The 20,556-nt window shown below is 42.1% G+C and overlaps 1 protein-coding gene and 1 pseudogene across 1 annotated transcript in view; both read right to left on the reverse strand.

Moving 5' to 3' along the window:
• The window catches only part of LOC139432873 (zinc finger protein 595-like), a 33,642-nt gene extending 14,166 nt beyond the window's left edge, over nt 1-19,476 (reverse strand). Inside the window, exons 1-2 of the mRNA XM_071202204.1 lie at nt 19,422-19,476; nt 13,634-14,222 (exon numbers count right to left, since the gene is read on the reverse strand). Coding sequence (XP_071058305.1) covers nt 13,634-14,222; nt 19,422-19,476 — 644 coding nt within the window. The remainder of the gene's footprint in view (nt 1-13,633; nt 14,223-19,421) is intronic.
• LOC139433270 (uncharacterized) lies at nt 10,511-12,262 on the reverse strand (annotated as a pseudogene).
• Nucleotides 19,477-20,556: the final 1,080 nt, after the last annotated feature.

Below are 20,556 nucleotides of genomic sequence, written 5' to 3' on the forward strand. Positions count from 1 at the left end.
GAACATATATGTATACATACATATATATATGTATGTATATATACATATATATGTATATACATATATATGTATACATACATATATATATGTATGTATATATACATATATATATATACATATACATACATATATATATGTATGTATATATATATATACACATATATATATATTTATATAAATATATACAATTTCAGAATCAAACAGAGCACTCTCATAATAACGTAACACTATCAGAGACTGGATATATCCCCCCCCCCCCTCTCTGGTCGCTACAATGAGGAAAATAAATTACGGGCCAACAGTTTTATTTACAAGTTTTAAAAGTTGCTGGTTCCTTCCACGCACGCTGTAGTACGCCCTGACACAGACGCAGAGCCTCACACTGAGACCACAGCCCCTTGGTTGCTTTGGAGAACACTGCCACCTCCTCCCACGGTGGCCGCTGCTGCGCCTCGACCCACTGCAGTACAGGCTGTAGGTCTGCGTCCAGTTCTTGCTGTTGCTTCCACTCTGCCACGTCCACTGTCTGGAGCTCCCGGCAAATAACCTCTTCAACTTGTCGAGCTGCCGCACAGACGATGTCCTCCTCCAGCAGCTCCTTTTCCCGGGTCTCTCTCCTCTCACAGTATTGGCATCCGCCGGCGGCATCCATGCACTTCAACTCCCCCCACCGACACAGTCAGCATGACTTTTCCTTTCATAGGTGCCAGCTCTCCTGTGACTGTGCGTAGACGTACCGTTGTCGGTTCTAAATGAGTCCCACTGGGCAACACATCTGCTCTCACCAGGGTTACTGTCGAGCCTGTGTCCAGCAGTGGGGCAGTCTCTGGCCAAATGTCCTGGCTGACCACACCCCCAGCAGACCCTGGTACTTGGCCTGCATGTTGGCTGCAGAGACACAGCCCTTATCAGTTCAGTCATTTCATCAACCCATGCAGGCTTCTCCTCCTCTCTGCAGGCAGCTCCTCACAGCCGATGGTACAGGCCCTTCGCAGCTCCTAGCAGCTACACTCCACACATTCTCTCTCTCCACAGCCATCTCCAAGGCCGCCTGCAAGGACTGTGGACGCTGCAGCTGCACCTCGACCCTCAAGTCTGCAGGGAGGAGGGCCCTGATGAGCTCACTCTACACTCCAGGTGGCATGCGTTAGCCAACGCCCGCAGCGTCTCCCCAGACTTCCTATAGCGGTTACTTAATTCATTCTGTAGCAGCTCTGGCGGGAAACACTGTCCAAACCGCCTCCTCAAAGCCCCCGCTTAACGCTTCATAGCTGTGTTGGTCCTCAGAGCTAAGTAGTAGCAGCAGGGTCGGCTCTAGAACAAATCAAATGGGGGGGCAATCATTTACCAAGGGGGGGAAAACACTGCCGTCAACAACCAACACACAAACACCAACGCAACTTCAATTTAAATTTAAAAAACATGCTGTAAAGTCTATTGTCTTTCACACACATTGCAGGGGTGTAGTGCTATTTTATAGCGCACCTATGACTTGTGCATACATGCACGGTTGTGGCACGACCACCACAACAGAAACATATGGACATAGGCCACCATATAAAAAGTGTGCAAATGTATTTAGTATCCTATCCATGTGAACATGTTTTAGGTGGGGGTGGACCTAACCTCCTCTTGGAGGGTCTGGGGGCATGCTCCCCGGGGAAGATTATTTTTAAAATATTGAAGTTAAATGCATCAATCTGGTGCACTTTGAGAGCAGCATGAAGAGATCTATGGATAGCCTACATCTCTCAATATCCATATGAAACAGAACTGTAAACAGATTTACTTTTTCTTTATGGATATTTTACTAATCACTCCCCTTTTAAACTGTATTCTTGTGTTACTGTCCTATATTATTTCATACCCGTTTTTCATTTATTCTCTTAATAACTATATGATCATATAAAGGTAGCCTATTCCTCGCAATACTTGTTTACATAAATGGTGACCAAACCGTTTGAGACCCACTGAGATAAGTTAACCTACACTAAAGTTAACTATCTAAATACTGAGAGAGTCATTACCTCACTGAGCTGACGTTATAAGATCCTCTCAGTCTGACAGGAGAAAACTCTCCTCCGCCTTTGTGTAGAAACAGCCCTTTATACACGTTAGCATAGCTAGCTAACCAGATGCTAACAACAACATTCCACGTTACCATTCGCGCACTCACAAAATGCGCTCGTGCCACACACACACAGAGAGCCGAGCTTGAATGAAACACAGAGACCCAGAAGTCGGCTATTGTACTGTATATCATATTATTTTCGATGGCTTTACTGTATAATCAGTGTAACAGATGAACAGATCGCCACCGGGCTTTCATCTAAACACACATCCACGTAATGATAACAAAACAAAAGTCGGGGGTCATTGGTCAAGCAACACACCAATCAGAGAGCAGCAGTGAGCACAGCTCAGGCTGTGTTTTATATTTGTATTATTTATTTCTGATGTATTTCACACAAAGAACCTTTAGTGGAAACGTTTTCACTTATATGATTAAAAAAAAAGGCAAAGTGGTAAGCCTTGCCCACCCTGCGTTGGGGGGGCACAGTGACTCATTTGGGGGGGCATGGCCCGCGAATGACCCCCCATGACGCAGACCCTGAGTATCAGGCATGAAAGAGCCTCGTCTGTGAGGCACAAAGCTAACTGTAGCGCTTTAGTCTCTATTGACCACCCCCCGGCATGTGCTAGCAGTTCAAATTGGGCATGGAAAGCCTCCCAGTCTAACCTACCTTAGTATTTGGGTGTGTTCACGGACGCGGCGACTGCTACTGGTTGCCGGGCGCGGCCATTGTTGTTGACAACCAGCTTGTCAATGGCAAGAAACGCCGCTGAGGAAGGCGTCATCCCCGCGTCTCTAGCCATCCTCACTGCCGACTCTCTCAGGCGCTCTATCCTTAGTATCTGCTATGCTGTGATTTCCCACATTTCCTTTCACTTCCCTCCCATTTTCTGTCTTTTGACTTGCCTTGATGTTGTTGAGGTTTCCATTTGTTATTTTTTTCTTTGAATCTCACCTCCTATACTGATCCCACTGTGTCTTCCTGCAGACTCACTTGTGCTGCGACCTCCTCTGACTGCCTGACGGTCCGTATCGTCATTGCTGTTAGGTCCGCCGTTAGCTGCAGCCTGCGCGAGAGCTCTCTGTCTCGTATCCCGACGACAATTCGGTCGAGGATATTCTCATCTCGGCTTGCGCCAAACTCACAGTGTTCTGATAGATCATACAGGGCTGGACCCGCTGGTCTTTTTTATTTCCTGTGACTCACCGGTCACTTCTGACACCATGTAGTATGATCGAGGGTTGAGTATCTTTTATGATTCAGGTTTATTCAACAGTAAGTCAAGACATTACAGAAGGCAGAAACATCACAACTCGCGGGCTCACTCTGTAGTAAAGCAGTCCTTCCCATGCCGTAAAGCATGTTGCAACACTGTCGTAACAGCCTTAACTCTCTGTATGCATTGATTGCATATGTGACACCTCTGTGCGGGGAAAGGACAGAATTAATTGGGTGTCGTCAGCGTAGCAGTGGTATGAAAAACCATGCAGGCTAATGACTATTAGCCCTATCATTAATACTCTGAATACACGGGCCGTGTAAAAAGATATCCACATTTCTTTTTTCTCAAAACAGAGATTCAAACGACCGTAAACACGAAACGTTTGGAAATGTATTTATATCAAAACAGTAGCAGGGTCACATGATCTGTCCCAAGTCAGCTGACTGGATCAGACCAATAGGAACAGGTTAAAAAAAAAAGAATAAATTGTGTCATTTTTAATAAATACATCAACACGAATCCTCTTTTCTAATTGTCTAATAATGAGACAATTGTTGTCTTTCTTTAACTCGTAAGCAGACTGCAATGCAATATTAAATAACGTTCCTGTCATAAAGTCAAGTGCAACAAATACTTCAGACATCTCCCAAAACTTCCCCTGGTGGTTTCACTACATTCAGGGCCAGCCCTTGGCATAGGCAGTATAGGTGAATGCTAGGGGCGCATCAACCCATCAGGGGCGCCAAAATTAGGGGGAAAAAAAAAAAAAAGTTAGAAATTAAAAATATGTTTTTTTTTTAATTTCATAACACAAGTTCCCAATTTTGGATCAACAAAGTACATCTTATTATCTTATACTCACAGAACTATGCCTATATTGCTACAGCGCCCATACACTAGTGCACCCCCCCACAAATCAAGTTGAACTGCCCCAGCCCCAGTAAAAACCAGAAGTTTATGTGAAATAGTTCTTTTTTTGAAATAATGGATTTAGTGTGCAATTATAGGTTTTAATTTTGTATTAGTGTTCATTTAAAATAAATCAAACTCCCAAAAAACATATAAAGCTTCTGTGTGCGTTTATTAACATTGGAATTTACTGTGTAAAGGCCCTGACACACCAACCCGATTTTGGGAGTCAGAGGCCGTCAGAGGCTGTCGGGCATTCGCGGCGCCGTAGTCAGGTTGGTGTGTCCCGCACCGTCGACCGTGACACGCCTTATTTGGACTGCCAGACCCGATGCATGGCCGATTCAACATGTTGTATCGGCCATGCATCGGGTCTGGCAGTCGGACCAAATAATCACTCTGATTGGCTGTTCAGCTAGCAAATCAGTGCATGAGAAGCGAAGCGGAAGTGAGGGACGTAAACAAACGATTTAAGAAGGCACACACAGACTGCTATTCATTTTCATCTCATCATGGCGATCTGGAATGATGCAAACGAAGACCTGCTCATCACCTTGATCCAGGAGAGGCCAGCTCTGTATGATATTACGGAGAAAAGATACTCTTCTTCTTCTCTGTCTTCCGGTTGTTGCCTCTTTTGAATGACGAATACACACTACTGCCGCCTGCTGGTAAGGAGAGTTATTGCCACTCACGCACTGAAGTCGGTGCGGTGTGTTCCCGTGCGACACATGGCCAAAACGCAGGAGAACACGGCCAGGCAACAGCCGACTTCAGCGTCGGCTAGTCCTCTGGTGACTGCTTGGTGTGTCAGGGCCTTAAGCGGCCGCGGGGGGGGAGAGCTTTAGAGAGCTATCTCCTGAAAGACTGATAACTGATAACTCTGATAACCTCAGCTCAGTGAGGTAACGGCACACCTTTATATGATCATTATACACTGCACAAAAATATAAACGCAACACTTTTGTTTTTGCTCCCATTTTTTATGAGATGAACTCAAAGATCTAAAACATTTTCTATATTCACAAAATAACCATTTCTCTCAAATATTGTTCCAAAAATCTGTGATAGTGAGCACTTCTCTGTTTGCCGAGATAATCCATCCCACCTCACAGGTGTGGCATATCAAGATGCTGCTTAGACAGTATGATTATTGCTCAGGTGTGCCTTAGAATGGCCACAATAAAAGGCCACTCTGAAATAAAGCAACGTGCCAAAGAAGAAGAAGTGACGTCAATGGCCCTTTCTCATTTCTCGAACTCCCCTCCTCGACTCCTATCCTCGAGACTTAGTCCCGCCCACAGGAGATGCGAGCGGAGGAGCCGAGGAGGGGAACCGAGGAGAGAGGAGGGGAAGCAGCAGGCGGTTAGAGAAAGGAGAACTCCTCTTCTCTGAGCGGTCATTTTAAAGAGACGTCCATTAATGATGACAGGAGGCACAGATGTGTTCATGACCACTTCTATATTTACTTTGATTCATTCACAGTGCGGTATAATGAGACAATAACAGGCTACAGATGCGGACACACACACACACACACACACACACACACACACACACACACACACACACACACACACACACACACACACACACACACACACACACATATATATATATATGTATATATCTATATAGATATATACCATTTCAGAATCAAACAGAGCACTCATAATAAGGTAACACTATCAGAGACTGGATATATATCCCCCCCCCCCCCCCTCTGGTCGCTACAATGAAGAAAATAAATTACGGGCCAAAAGTTTTATTTACAAGTATTACAAGTAAGCAGAGGACACCAAACCAACTGAGACCTGTCTGTCCGCTGCATCTACACACACACACTGTACCACACACACCGACACATAATCAGGCTACAGCCGTTGTGTATTTTATTATGTGAAGCACTGAATGGTTTTAGAAAAATATCGACTCTTTGTTTGTAGATATCTACTAAACTAAAGCAAATAAAGAGAGTAGGCCTGTTATACTGAGTGATATATATTATACACACTGCTCTGCTTTCTGCACGGACCTCACAGCTGTTCTCTCTGTAACCATCGCCGCGATGAAAGCAGTTTCTAAAATAATATCCAGGGGATGCATGCAGAGCTGTCATTGGCTGAGATAAGTCTGGCCGTGCGTCACGACTCTTTGAAACATCTCTGTTCCCGGAAATGCATCCAGGAAGGAGCCGTGGAGGAGCCATCAGTGTATCCTCGGTTATAGCTCTTCCAGAGAGGCTCCTCGATGCTCGATGCTCGGTCCTCGACGTGCATTTAGAGAAATGAGATGTCCTTCAACATGGAGCGCTAAAATTCATTTCCGGGTCACTACCGGAGGACAGAGGAGTCGAGGAGTCGAGGAGGGGGATTTGATGAAATGAGAAAGGGCCAATGTCACTGTAAAATGTAAACAAACCACACAACTGAAAGAGCCAGGCGGGTGCCCACCTATTATATTAAGTTATAATAAACACAAAAGAGAGTGTCAACAATATCTCAGCAGTCATGACACGTCTAGTAAACAGTAGGGGTGTTGAAAATAATCGTTTCTACGATGCATTGCGATGCGGACGTGGACGATTCGGTCTCGATGCAGTGACGGAAGATAATCGGTTATAGAGTAGTAACGTTGCTTCCTGATTTTCTGGCCGCGGCTTTACTATAACGTCACTTTAATATCAAATCGGTCGGTGACGCAGAGATCAGGGAACATACGTGACAGCGGCACAGCAACACCAAACACCGAGCAGTCTGCTTTATCCACCAACACAAGAACACCAGTCCAGAACCCACAGCAGAAAGACCCGCTCTGAATCACTCCGTGTCGCTGCGGCTCAGAGACACAGACAGGGATTTATGTTTTTCAAAAATAATCGCGTTACAATCATGTCAGGTTTTTGGTGGATTTAATTAAGTCTTGGATTGCAAAGTATGAATGTCCTCTAGCAATTTTCAGACGATAAATACGTGTTTGTGAAGGCAGGAGGAAAAAAGCTTCCGCGATCACCGTCTCCTCCGTTCCTCCAAGCCACGCCCCCTCCCTGAAAATAATGAGTGACAGGCTGATAGTGACCCGATAGAAACTTTATTATTCACTTAATCACTGAGATATAATGAAGCTAACTTAGTCTCATACATTCATGGGATGTATGCAACAGTAAGACAGAGAATGTGAGTGTGTACCCACATGCACTATTTTAGTTTGTTTATGCTGTTGTAAATACTCCTGTTGTCTGCTGTGTTCAGACTCAAGTCCTGTGTGTGATGCCTCATTCAGGACATTCAGTGTCCTTTTTTAACAGAAGGCCGTGGCTAGAAGCTGCAGCTAGACTGCAGAAGCATTATTTTTTCTGTTTTTGAGGATGGAACAACTTCACACACGGAGGCTAGACCTATACAATTCATTTATTTTGGTTTATAAATTAATGTCAAGACATTTATGTTATTGATTTCTGAAGCACTTTCTAAATAATAAAAAGAGAGTTCATATGTATTTACTGCATGTATACATTGATGAAAAATAAGCCATGTGCAGTAATATAGAAAATTGAGGATGCAACGCATTGGTATGAATCGTGATGCACCGTGATGCACCGGGATATCGAACCGAATCGAATCGTTGACAGGATAATCGTAATCGAATCGAATCGTGAGACCAGTGAAGATGCACAGCCCTAGTAAACAGGTCTCTGTTTTTAGAGAAGATGAGAAAAATAAAAAACAAGAGAAGAGAAGAGAGGAAACCGAGGAGAAAGTCACTTAGCTGCACCATCGAAGTGGATCAAGCTACATAACATAACTGTTTTGCGACTGCTTTTTCAAGAATCTTTGAGAGGAACGGAAGATTAAAAATAGGTCTATAATTGGCTAAAACCTCTGCATCGAGGTTGTGCTTTTTAAGAAGAGGTTTTATCACTGCTACTTTGAATGATTGTGGAACATAGCCTGATAATAAATACATATTCATAATATTTAATAAATAAGTGTTAATTAATGGAAAAACTTCCTTTAACAGCTTAGTTGGAATTGGGTCTAACATGCACGTTGATGGTTTAGAAGAAAGAATAATTTAATTTAATTGTTCAAGGTTTATGGCTGAAAAGCATTCTAGTTTACTATCTAGTGTAATATTAGAACTTACGTTTCCGGGAGCTGTTGATAACACTATACTGGTCAAAGGCAAGAGGTCATTAATTTTGTTTCTAAGAGTAACAATTGTATCATTAAAAAAGCACATAAAATCATTGCACTGAGTGCTATGGGAATAGAAGGCTCAATGGAGCTGTGGGTCTCTGTCAGCCTGGCTACAGTGCTGAAAAGAAATCTTGCATTATTCTTATTCTCATATATTAATGAAGAGTAGTAGGCTGCTCTCGCTTTACGCAGTGCTTTCTTATATTCATTGAGAGTAATATGCCAAATTAAATGAGATTCTTCAAGTTTAGTAGAACGCCATATCCTTTCAAGTTGTCTCGACTTTTGCTTTATTTTGCGGGTTTCGGCATTATGCCATGGAGCCAGTCTATGTTTTATTTTCTTCTTTTTCAAAGGAGCAACAGAGTCTAATTTTATTCGCAGGGCATCTGTAGCACTATCAACAACATGATCAATTTGGGGTGGTGTACATTTTGTATAAGTTTCCTCCCTTGCATGCAGACATGCTATCGAGTTAAGTATTGATGGAATCTCTTCCTTAAAGTGGACCTATCATGCTATATTTGAATATATTGTAGGGCCATACCTATATAAAACATGTCTGTGAAGTTTTTTTTCAAAATACCAAACAGATCATGCATTTTAGCCATGCCTCATTTCGCTCTATTTGCTCTTTTTCAGCCCTGTTTTTGCAAGGGCTGATTCTGTGAGAAGTCTTCTTCGCTGCTTTTGTGGCAGACTACAGCACCACTTACAGGCCTGGCATATGTACTACAGCGTCTCCAGCGCTTTCGAGCGGCAATGGCCGTGGCCCAACCCCCCATTCCCCTGATAGGTGGAGAGTTGCCCATATAGGCGGAGCACCCTGTTTCTGACGTCAGAACAATTTCAAATCTGTATCAGCTCCGTTGCAGCCCCGTTTTTAGAGATTTGGGTATGGAGGAAAAGAGAGGGTTGTGTTTTCTGACACTTGGTGAGTTCCCTGAAACACCGGGGATACATATTCATGTATAAACGATGTACAAAAGTGCATTTCGCATGATAGGTCCCCTTTAAATGTGGCTATAGCACTAACAGATAGGTTTCTGCTGCAGGAGCTTTTGACTAATGCGTTGTTGTCTCGTAATAGTACTTCAAAAGTTACCAAAAAATGGTCGAATAAAGCAGGATTATGCGGTTCGACTAATAGTTGCTCAATTTCAATACCATAAATCAGAACAAAGTCGAGAGTGTGACGGAAACCAATATAATCTAATATAGAGTTAAATGGAACAGTAAGGCTATTTTTATCGTCGTCAACATGAATATTAAAGTCACTTACGATAATTACTTAATTAACGATAATTGAGAACCAAAGTTGATAAAAACTCAGAGAATTCTGATAATAATTCTGAATAAGGACCTGGTGCACGGTACACTGTAACAAATAAGATTGGCTGCAAAGTTTTCCAGGTCAGATGCGTAACACTAAAAACGAGGCTTTAAAAAAAACAATTTGGTTTAGTATTGATAAGTAAACTTGAGTCAAAGATTGCTGCAACTCCACCTCCTCGGCCTGTGCCTCGAGCAATATTACATTACATGTCACTTGTTAGACGCTTTTATCCAAAGCGAGTTACTGTATATACTCAATACTGTGGGCAATCCCCACAGGAGCAATTGGGGGTGAAGTGTCTTGCCCAGGAACACAACGACATGCTGACTGCAGTGGGGTTTGAACCTGTGAACCCCTGAAGCGAACACCACGCACAACCCACTGCACCACACGCCTTCCCCAATATGAGTATTGATATGGCTGGGTGGAGTGGCTTCATTTATGCTGAAATATTCTTCATGTCTCAACCAAGTTTCAGTGAGACAGCATATATCAATATGATAATCTGATATTAAATCATTTACCAATATTGCTTTAGATGCTAGAGATCTTATGTTTAAGAGTCCACATTTATTCTTCCTGTTTTGTTGCACTGTAGTAGTTGTTACATGTACTTTATTATGTTATTATGTATGACACCTCTGTTATGTTTCACTTTAAATTGTCCTTGGGCCGACACACACACCGTTAATATTGGGTATTTTATTGGAGAGAGCGCAGAGAAGCGTGTAAGACTGCGACTCCGCCTCCTGGTCTCAACTCTAGTTTGTCATGGATTAAGTCCACAAAACTCTGAAATGTTTGCTGAAATTAGATCTGCACCTTCTAGAGTAGGATGAATGCCGTCTCTCTTAAGCCCTTGCCACAAAAGGACGATAACGATAACGGACCGCAATCGTTATCAAAAAAGTCTTCCGTCCACACGCAAGAGGCACCAGAAACGTGTCCGTTCACACGAGACCGCTCGAAACGCTGTAGTACATATGCCAGGCCTGTAAGTGCCGCTGTACTTCAGCACGAGACCGCTTGATAGCGCTGAAGACGCTGTAGTACATATGCCAAGCCTGTAAGTGGGGCTGTAGTCTTACCACAAAAGCAGCAAAGAAGACTTCCCGCGCATGGTTGCCCTTCTGTTTATTCTCCGCGGTGGACGCTCTGGCTCTTTTTCTCCCTCCCCGAGGCAATTTGCTCCTGACCTGCTGTATATCTCTCCGGTAGTCCACCAGCAGATGAAAAACACCCACCTCTCCGCCTCTTCCAAGGGACGAGTGGACCGTGCGGCAGAGTTTCCGTTAGATTTTTTTTCACTGGTCAACATGTCCGTTAAAGTTTAAATCTTCCGTACAAAATTAGAAAAGTGCCGGTCAAAGGTCTTCTTTGTTATTTATTGAGCTTTAAAACAAATGAATAATGACTCTATATAATAATATAAGAATACAAAACGGAGCCTATTTTCCTCCCCCTCTTCTGACAGCCCAGCAGCTGATCTCTGGGCAGGAGACTGGGGAGATGGAGGCGGGGCTATTTAATCGTTATTAGAAAATGATCGTATAGAGGCGTACAGACGGATCCGTTTGACCCCCCAGAGCGTTTCATTTGCAAATCTATCCACCTTGGGACCCGTTATCGTTTGTGGGGTCCGTTTCTATCATTTTGTTACGGCCTCGTGTAAATGAAAGGGCTATAAGCAAGAGAAACTATGCGGATCCAACCCGTTTTGTTCTAGTGTAAACGGGGTCTTAATCAGATCAGGTTTTCCCCAGAAGGCTGTCCAATTATTTACGAAGCCCACATCGTTTGCTGGGCACCACCAAGACAACCAGCTCTGAAATGATGACATGCGGCTATACATGTCGTCATTGATCAGATTGGGGAGGGGACCAGAGAAAATGACGGTGTCTGACATTGTTTTAGCATATCTACACATCGATGCCACATTAACTTTGGTGCATTCTGATTGACGTAAACGAACATTTTTACCACCGACGTGAATAACAATCCTACTGTATTTACGTTTATTCTCAGCCAGCAGTTTAAGATGTGCCTCAACGTCGCCCGCTCTGGCCCCCGGAATGCATGTGACTGTGGAGGCTTTGGTCTCTAAATTCACATATCTCAAGAAAGAGCTACCAATAACCAGAGTTGGCTTCTCAGCTGGTGTCTCACTGAGTTGGGAAAATCTGTTAGATAAGTGAGCGGGTTGGTGGGGACCTGCGGGTCTCGCATTATGCCCCTTCTGAACAGTCACCCAGTCTCCCGGCTGCTCGGGAGTTGCCGGGGGACGGCAAATAGGAGCTACCTCTTGCCGGTCTGCACCGACTAACATGGGTTTTACTGTAGCTGAGTTACTTTAGAAAATGCTGAGCCGGGCTTCTATTGCTATGATTCCCGCCTCCAACCGAGCATCTGTACTACATTTAACACAAGTAGGCCTATCGGTACCAGTAAAGGAGGTAGGGAAGCAACCACACATGAGACAGATAGAGCAGGAAATAGCACCTGTGGGTGGGGAAGGAGCCATGTCTAGCTATCAAGCTAAAGTAGCTACCGTTAGCAAACCCGAAAGAAGTGTAAGCAACCGTGGAGTTACAGTAGCTAAGAAAAGGAGAGTTGTGAGTGCTTAAGCTGTAGTAACGTGTGATTACAACGTCAGGTAGCTGCCGTGATCAAGAATTGTAAAACGATCGATTAAGTTAAGATAATATAAGCTATCAGCAGCAGAACAGGAACACAGGATAGCCCGGAGGTGACAACAACAACCGTAAGTGACAACACGCTTACCGCAATAGTGAGGGTCCATCCCTCGCAACAGTGAGGGTCCGTGTAGGAGACCGAGTCACTGGGTTATGGAATAGTTTTTTATTTCAATTCCAACCTTGTTCATGAAGAATATGTTTGTCCACGTTCATAGAGCATAAAACAACACCATAATAGCACGGTGCAGAGTCTCCAGATGAGTATACAGTAGTCCGTCGTTCTTATTATACATCCATGTAGTCCACTGTATAGAGATCTGTAGTTTACCCACAGCAGACGCACATGTATGACGTCCGCTAGCGCATCATAAATACGTCGGATAGTGAAAGTGCAGTCGGATTCTCAAAGCACCGCAGTCTTCCATGTCCTTTAGAATTCTCCTATCCACTATTCCTTAACCCAGTGACGTTTCACACAGAGGTAAAGGAATAGTGGATAGGAAAAGACAATAGGAGCTGATTTTAGGACAATTCGACTGCAACCCAGAACAGACTGCTAACTCAACAGGAACTATCAAAAACATCCCAATAGAAGTCACAACATTTTATTAACCAAACAGATTATTTGAGAAACTAGTCGGCAGATTAATGAACAGTTAAACTAAATTCCTTCAATGCAGCTTCACGAGGCTAGCAGTTTAATCCTGGAGATATAATATTTTGTATATTGAATAACAAGAAAAACTACGGTTGAAACACAGCATAGTACAACATTTCTTCATAGTTCAACAAACGACAAGAAAATACCCTCAGGTTGAATTGAATTGAATTGAAACTAAATACAAAATTAATATAAGATAAAACCCTTCCTATATCATAAATAAAACAATATAAAAGTAGGTAAATAATAAAGACTAAAAGACCATTTCAAGTGGGGGGTTGCTAATAAAAAGCTAATCTAAAGAGATATGTCTTTAGTTGGCATTTAAAAATGTCCATTGAGCCTCTCTGATATGTTCTGGTGTTCCACAGTTTGGGAGCCTCACCCATTTTATTTTGGGGGACTTTAAAGATATTTAAAAAGCTGAGGAGAACCTCAGGGCTTGTCCAGGGACATACAACAAGACTGACTCTATGAATTGAAGTCTGTTAGTCAGACTTCAATTCAGAAAGACTCAAGACCCTCTTGACACCACTATGGTTTCCCTCTTGTGTGAACACATTGGAGATTACCTGATTCAGAGAACATAGTCCCACACTCTTCACACCAATACGCTTTTTCTCCAGTGTGAATACAATGATGTGTTTTGAGATTACTTGATGTAGTGAATGTTTTCCCACACTCTTCATAGCTGTACGGTTTTTCTCCCGTGTGACTACGTTGATGTGTTTTGAGAGCACTTGATTGAGTGAATGTTTTACCACACTCTTCACACCAGTACGGTTTCTCTCCCGTGTGAACAAGGTGATGGTATTTGAGAGCAGTCGGTGTAGTGAACGTATTCCCACACTCTTCACAGCTGTACGGTTGTTCTCCCGTGTGAATCCGTTGATGTGTTTTGAGATGATGTGATCTAGTAAAAGATGTCCTACACTCTTCACACCAGTACGGTTTCTCTCCCGTGTGTATACGTAGATGTGATTTGAGAGCACCTGATTGAGTGAACGTTTTCCCACACTCTTCACAGTTGTACGGTTTTTCTCCTGTGTGAATACGTTGATGTGTTTTCAGTTGATGTGATCTAGTGAAAGTTGTCCCACACTCTTCACAGCTGTACGGTTTTTCTCCCGTGTGTGTATATTAGATGTGATTTGAGAGCACCTGATGTAGTGAACATTTCCCCACACTCTTCACAGCTGTACTGTTTCCCTCCTCTATGAATATGCAGGTGGCTCTTTAAAGTTCCAGATGTTGTAAAGGATTTGTCACATTGCTGACAGCTGTGACGTCTCTCTTCCTTTCAGTTTCTAGAACAGACGGACAGAGAAAGTGAGAAAGTAAGTCTAAAATGCATAAATACATATAAATGTAACACTAGGGCTGGGTACCAAAATCCGGTTCCCATTTGGGGGGGGGGGGCGGGACGTGTAGCACATTGGCAGGGTTGGGAAGCACAACTTATTTCCAAGTAAGAACAAATAGCAATTGTCCGGTACCGGGATTAATAAGAGTTGTGAGGACAGGAGGACCGCAGCTCTCTCAATTTAAATTCAATAGCTTTATTAGCATGACCATAGTTACATATAGTATTGCCAAAGCTCTGTATAGTTGCAACATCTATACACAAATACAAACAAATAAACAGTTATAAACAAACTGCTAAGAATTTGAACATTAAGCAAGAATTTTATTTTTGTCTTTCTTAAAAGTAATACAGATTCATTTAATTCATATCATACATTAATACAAAATAGAATATGATATAGATATACATAAGTTGTGAGAGCTGGTGTATCAGGTCAGTCCGATTCCCTCAAACTGTGGCAGGCAGAGACAAACTGTCCTGCAACAATGCAGCTCTCTTTATATTCCCCCAGTATTATTTTTAGTTTTTCATTTTTAAATATTTGAGGATGCTTATGATTGAGTTTTGGGAAGAATGTTTTCCGTATGGGTTCAAAAGTTTGGCCTTTTGAGTAAAGCAGCCTTGACTGTGTCCTCACGCTGTCCTCACACCCGGACTGTGAGACAGACTCAAAGGAGCACAGGGATGTCAGTATTGTTTATGAAGCAGGGTATAGAAAGTACATTATTGAAATGAAAATACTATTTATTTACTTTACAAACAGTGAAAATGAAATAGATGTCCATAGATGGCCTGCGGGTTCTCTTGGACATCAATTCCACTATTTCTTATCCCAAACTTCACAACATCCTTTGCTCTGCCCCTCAGGTGAATCACAATTTCTTCAGCTTGATGCTCTGGCTGGATATTGCTTTTCCTGATGTAATTTCTCATCAAATCCTCCCATTCATCAACAGGCAGTGTGTCTGAACTCTCTCCTCTGAACACAGGTGGGTCTTTAACTCCTCTCTGAGTGACTAGCTGGACTTGGGAGAGATCCAGTGTTTGGCTGGGGAGTATGTCTTTTTTAATGCATGTTTCTTCATGACTCGTGTGCGCAGAAGCTGTAGTGTTAATGCGAGACATAATGCTATCAGCAAGCTGCTGCCCTATCTGCTGCACAATAGTGCTCATTTGGTCAGCTAGTCTCACATCATCAGGAGGGTTGGAGACTGATGTGCTAAAGCAGGGGTTCCCAACCTTTATTGTGCCAAGGACCGGCAGATACATTAAAATAAATGTGCGGACCGGTTGTCAATTTTAACTGATTTTAATATTTACTCACCAGCAGGTGGCAACAGAGGCTAATTGTATTTAACAGCCTGAAGAAATACAAATATGCATCCAAAACATATTAACAACGTTTAAAACTAGGATACAATGAAAACTAAAAATTAGGACCGCTTTACAAATATTAATATAATATATAATAATATAGCCTAATATGGGTGGCAACAGTGGCTAATTGTATGTAACAGCCTGAACAAATAATAGAACAATATGCATCCAAAACATAGGCTATTAACAAAGTTTAAAACCAGGATACAATTAAAACAAATTAGGACCACTGTACACATATTAATATAACTGAAATGTCAGTGAGACCCCTGGGCTTGTTTGCCAGCCATAATAACGTCATACCGGGGCGTTCGTTCCGGTGCACTCCGACAGCATTTAGCACTACATCGAGATTAAGATTAAACTAACTTCTTTTGTGAACACCCACATACCTATGGAGTTGGCCAGATGTGTGTAAATTACTGTTCATGATCATTTGAAAACAAATGCCGTTGTTGGACACACACAAACACACCGAACATACACACACACAGCGGAGCTGAGCAGAGCACATATACACACACATCATGCGCCTTTGTGACCGGACATTTCCTTCATACAACGAGTAATAGGGAGAATAATCGGGCCGTTCAATGTGTGTGTGTGTGTGTGTGTGTGTGTGTGTGTGTGTGTGTGTGTGTGTGTGTGTGTGTGTGTGTGTGTGTGTGTGTGTGTGTGTGTGTGTGTTAGGGCTGAACGATTAATCGATTTTAAATCGAAATCGCGATTCGAGGTGATGCGATTATCAAATCGCAAAGCTTGCGATTTTTTTTAACTTTTTTTTTACATTTTTTTTTTTTACATTTTTTTTTTTTCTTCTTCTGTGTCAGTCATCCACACCAATCAGAAGTGCTGTGCTCCACATGTACCAGCCATTGTTAATCAATCAGAAGTGGCCCATGATAGAAGGTGATAGACAGATTGATCCAATCACCTGCCAAGTATTTTTGAAAGTGCCTGCCCTTTCCAAATGGCTTCCAATGGAGCTTTCCAAGATGGTTTGGTGAAACCAACCATCTGAGTCAGGTCAGTAATGCTCCATCACATGTTTCTATTACAGGGTGAATCTTTAACTGAAGCTTGACTTTAAAGCAACCCAACGGAAGTTTCATGTAAGTTTAGTTCTTTCACTCGTAGCTCGGGCTGCGGGGATGCTAGAGACAGGAGTATGTTGATACGACCTTCCTAGCCGGAGTTATGGCCGCATTTTACAATAAACTTCCATTGGGTCGCTTAAAAATAAATATCGCAATTCGAATCGCAATCGCAATATTTGTCAGATAAATCGCAATTAGATTTTTTCCCAAAATCGTGCAGCCCTAGTGTGTGTGTGTGTGTGTGTGTGTGTGTGTGTGTGTGTGTGTGTGTGTGTGTGTGTGTGTGTGTGTGTGTGTGTGTGTGTGTGTGTGTGTGTGTGTGTGTGTGTAGAGGTGTGTGTGGTTGAAACGTAGCAGCCTGCAGTGGGGAACACAGTGAAGGCGGTGTGTACGCGCTGGTGCTGCACTTCTCAGAGGCTGCCTCCTGATGCTGCAGCCAGTTCATGAAGTGAAGGAGGTTTTACAAATAAAAAAATAACTCTACACCCCTGGCCGCAATGTCCTTAAAATGAAGTCCGAGTTCAAACTATATCTCAAATAATGTATGCACTATGCACTGCCATTTCCCCACATAAACATAACGGTCTGCGATGAAACGGTTGTCTCCTGTGTGCTCCACTTCCTATTGGCGCACCAGTAACTTTCTCTGCGTACGAGAGACTTTATGCTAACCAATTTTGATTTATTTTGTATGTTTTGGATGAAATAATGATACGGTACGAAAATAAAAATAAAATTGAATTTTTCTTTGATAAAATATTTTTATATATGTGACCTGCTCCATCGAAATCAGTCGCATTGACCCGAAGACACATTTTGAGTTGTATACATGGTTGGAAAGAGGATATTCCTAGCTTTCTAATGATATTAGGATTGTTTTTGTACTCCAAATATTAAGCGAAATATGTCACATTATATAATGACTGTCACCGAGTCCTCATTTTGAGAAAAAGGCCTTTAAAGTTTCCTCTTCTCTGGAATCCATCGATCTGATTGATTATTAGTGGAGCAAATGATCAAAATACTACGGAGGGAAGATATTTTCGTTTGGAGGGGAAGCTCGCGAGTGTGTGTGTATACGTGTGTGCGTGTGTGTGTTTGTGTATTTTTGCGTTTGTGTGTATTGTGTTTGTTTCCCGGGGAAAACCCTCACGAGAAACACCGGCTGTTGTTGTGCCTGCTGTGGCGTTAAATTACTCCGTTCTCCGCTTGTAATTATGCCGTTACAAGCTTCAAAGTTATATTTATCATCTGAATTTGCCGAAAGCCAAGACTCTGTTTAATTTAAATCAGATGAAAACAAACTGTAACGGACCCTGCCGTGTTATCTATGATTACTATACTCTTACGTTCATAATGTCAGCCGGAGGGAGGGGGGTGGCGCTGCTGGAAGAGCAGAGTGCGAGTGAGAGGTGCCTGTCTTCGTCCCTTCACAAGCTTCAAAAATGTACTTATCGTGTGATTTTGGAAATAAAAGTTTCATATTCTGAAAGCCAAGACTTGGTTTGTTTAAAATCAAACAAAACACCCGAACCCTGAAAAAATAGTTTTTTACGTAAATCCACGTTTATTCTGAAATGAGCCGTTGCGACTTCCGACTGATTTCGATAGAGCGTGTCACATATTTATAATTCTGCAAATATTACGATAAAGTCACAGCTATTTCGCGGCCCGGAAACGTATGCTCGTCACCCTCTCCTCCGGTCCACATTAATACAAATGATCCCAATACGTATGATTGTATGAAAAGATCTTAAAATCAATACAAATGTATTTATTATAAACGTTAGTCCTTAACACCTATCACTGTGTATATCACCATTCAAACATCTTTTAAAAGTTGAACAAACCCCACACAGCTCAGTAAAGAGTGTGAAATGTTGACTTTTGACATTGACTTTTATGTTTGACTTTATTTGATAATTTCAGTAAAAACTAACATTCATATTTCTCTTTTTGATTATAATACTGATGAACGTTCAGAACAAAGCACTTTGGCAAGTTACCACATACGTTTTAAAAAGATTAATAAGCACCGTAACTTTCATGATATAATTGCTCGGTCATAATCAGTCGTTTCCGTGAACGGCCACACGCCTCCCATCTTTCACAATTATTTTATTTCGTTTTCTTGATTTTCAAATATTATAATTTTTTTTTAAATGATTTAATTCTTAATTAATTGTCTTTATTATATTATTTTTAAAAAATTGTAAAAAAAAATGTACGTCTCTCGGTATACAAAATCATTAAAACTAGCTGCAACATTACCAGCTTTGATACCACTTTAATGATCAATTATTATAATCAAAACATATATAATACAAAAAAAAACTATTATCACAAACAAAAACTTCTTTCCCAACGTTTAAGATCTTTTATACTTAATCTTTATATATCTATTATTAGCATTAATATTATTAATAATAATAATAATCTATTTTAATACCGAAAAAGGCTGTAAAAGTGCTCATGTCCTTCACCTCTGACTGGACTGGCCCTCTGTGTGTTCTTTAGAATCACAGAACGGCCGGTCATCACCGCCCTTTATTTTTTATGTTTTTAAACGGCATAATTTATGGGTAAATCATGAAGGACGGCCCCCCCGGGGGGCGCGCGCTGTTCTTATGTTCTCTGACAAGTCATGGTTGATGACCTTCCAGGTCTGTCCAGCAGAGGGCGCTTGTTGCTTGCCACTGGTGCATAATACATTGGACTTGAAGCAAGTAACAACGTCTCTGTTTCTTGTCTGATATTTTCCGCATATTAGGGGCATGACATTTTGAGGCACTGCTGAGATTTGTCTGCGTTGTGGATTGGCTGCTGCAAGAGGTAGATGTCCCCATCTGTCACGCCGTCCTTCATAATTTATCCAGACATTGAGAGCAGGTGGTGAACCGGCTACAGCGAGATCCTGACAATCTGAGGAGGGAGTACATGCAATCTGAGGTGTTGCTACACACCAGGAAAGCTGCTACCAACCCCACATATGGTTAAAAGGGACCACATCATACCGTTTAACCCATGCTCTAATGCAGAATTGGAGTCAGGGATGGAAAAATTACAGCTAGAAATAATCAGAAAATTGTGTGGGCTCCCCAGAGATACTTTGGTGGAGTTATGTGACTTTTTAATCATCGCAGGTCCAGAGTTTGTTACAGGCAGGAGTCGAACAGCTCTAATGACATTGATTTCAAATCAGCGTTCACACACTGAAGTTGTATAAACGTAGCCAGCCAATCAGGGCGAGCCTACCTGAATGTGTGCACAGGCACACAGTGATTTTTGACCACTTTGTTGTTCAGATACATCACATATTTGTAACTAAATGATACATTAATTTAAACAAAACACAGTATAGACTGAGGAGTGACTCGTGAGTTTCATGTATTTTCTTCACTCCGCTGGGAAACGGGTCTCATGTCAAGAAGCATCAGATCAGTGCATGTTGTTGTTGTTCCTTGCTTAAAATCTTTGAAATACAGATTTGGATATGGCCTTTTGAGGCTTCTGAGTCTTTGTATGGACAGTGGACGGTACACTTGACTGTTGTTTTAAGGAGGTTTTTTTTGCTTGTGAGACAGTGTGTGCTCATATTTATTTATTTATATATAGAGA

The sequence above is a fragment of the Pseudochaenichthys georgianus genome, unplaced genomic scaffold (assembly GCF_902827115.2).
Source record: "Pseudochaenichthys georgianus unplaced genomic scaffold, fPseGeo1.2 scaffold_167_arrow_ctg1, whole genome shotgun sequence".
NCBI classification, from domain to species: Eukaryota; Metazoa; Chordata; class Actinopteri; order Perciformes; family Channichthyidae; genus Pseudochaenichthys; species Pseudochaenichthys georgianus.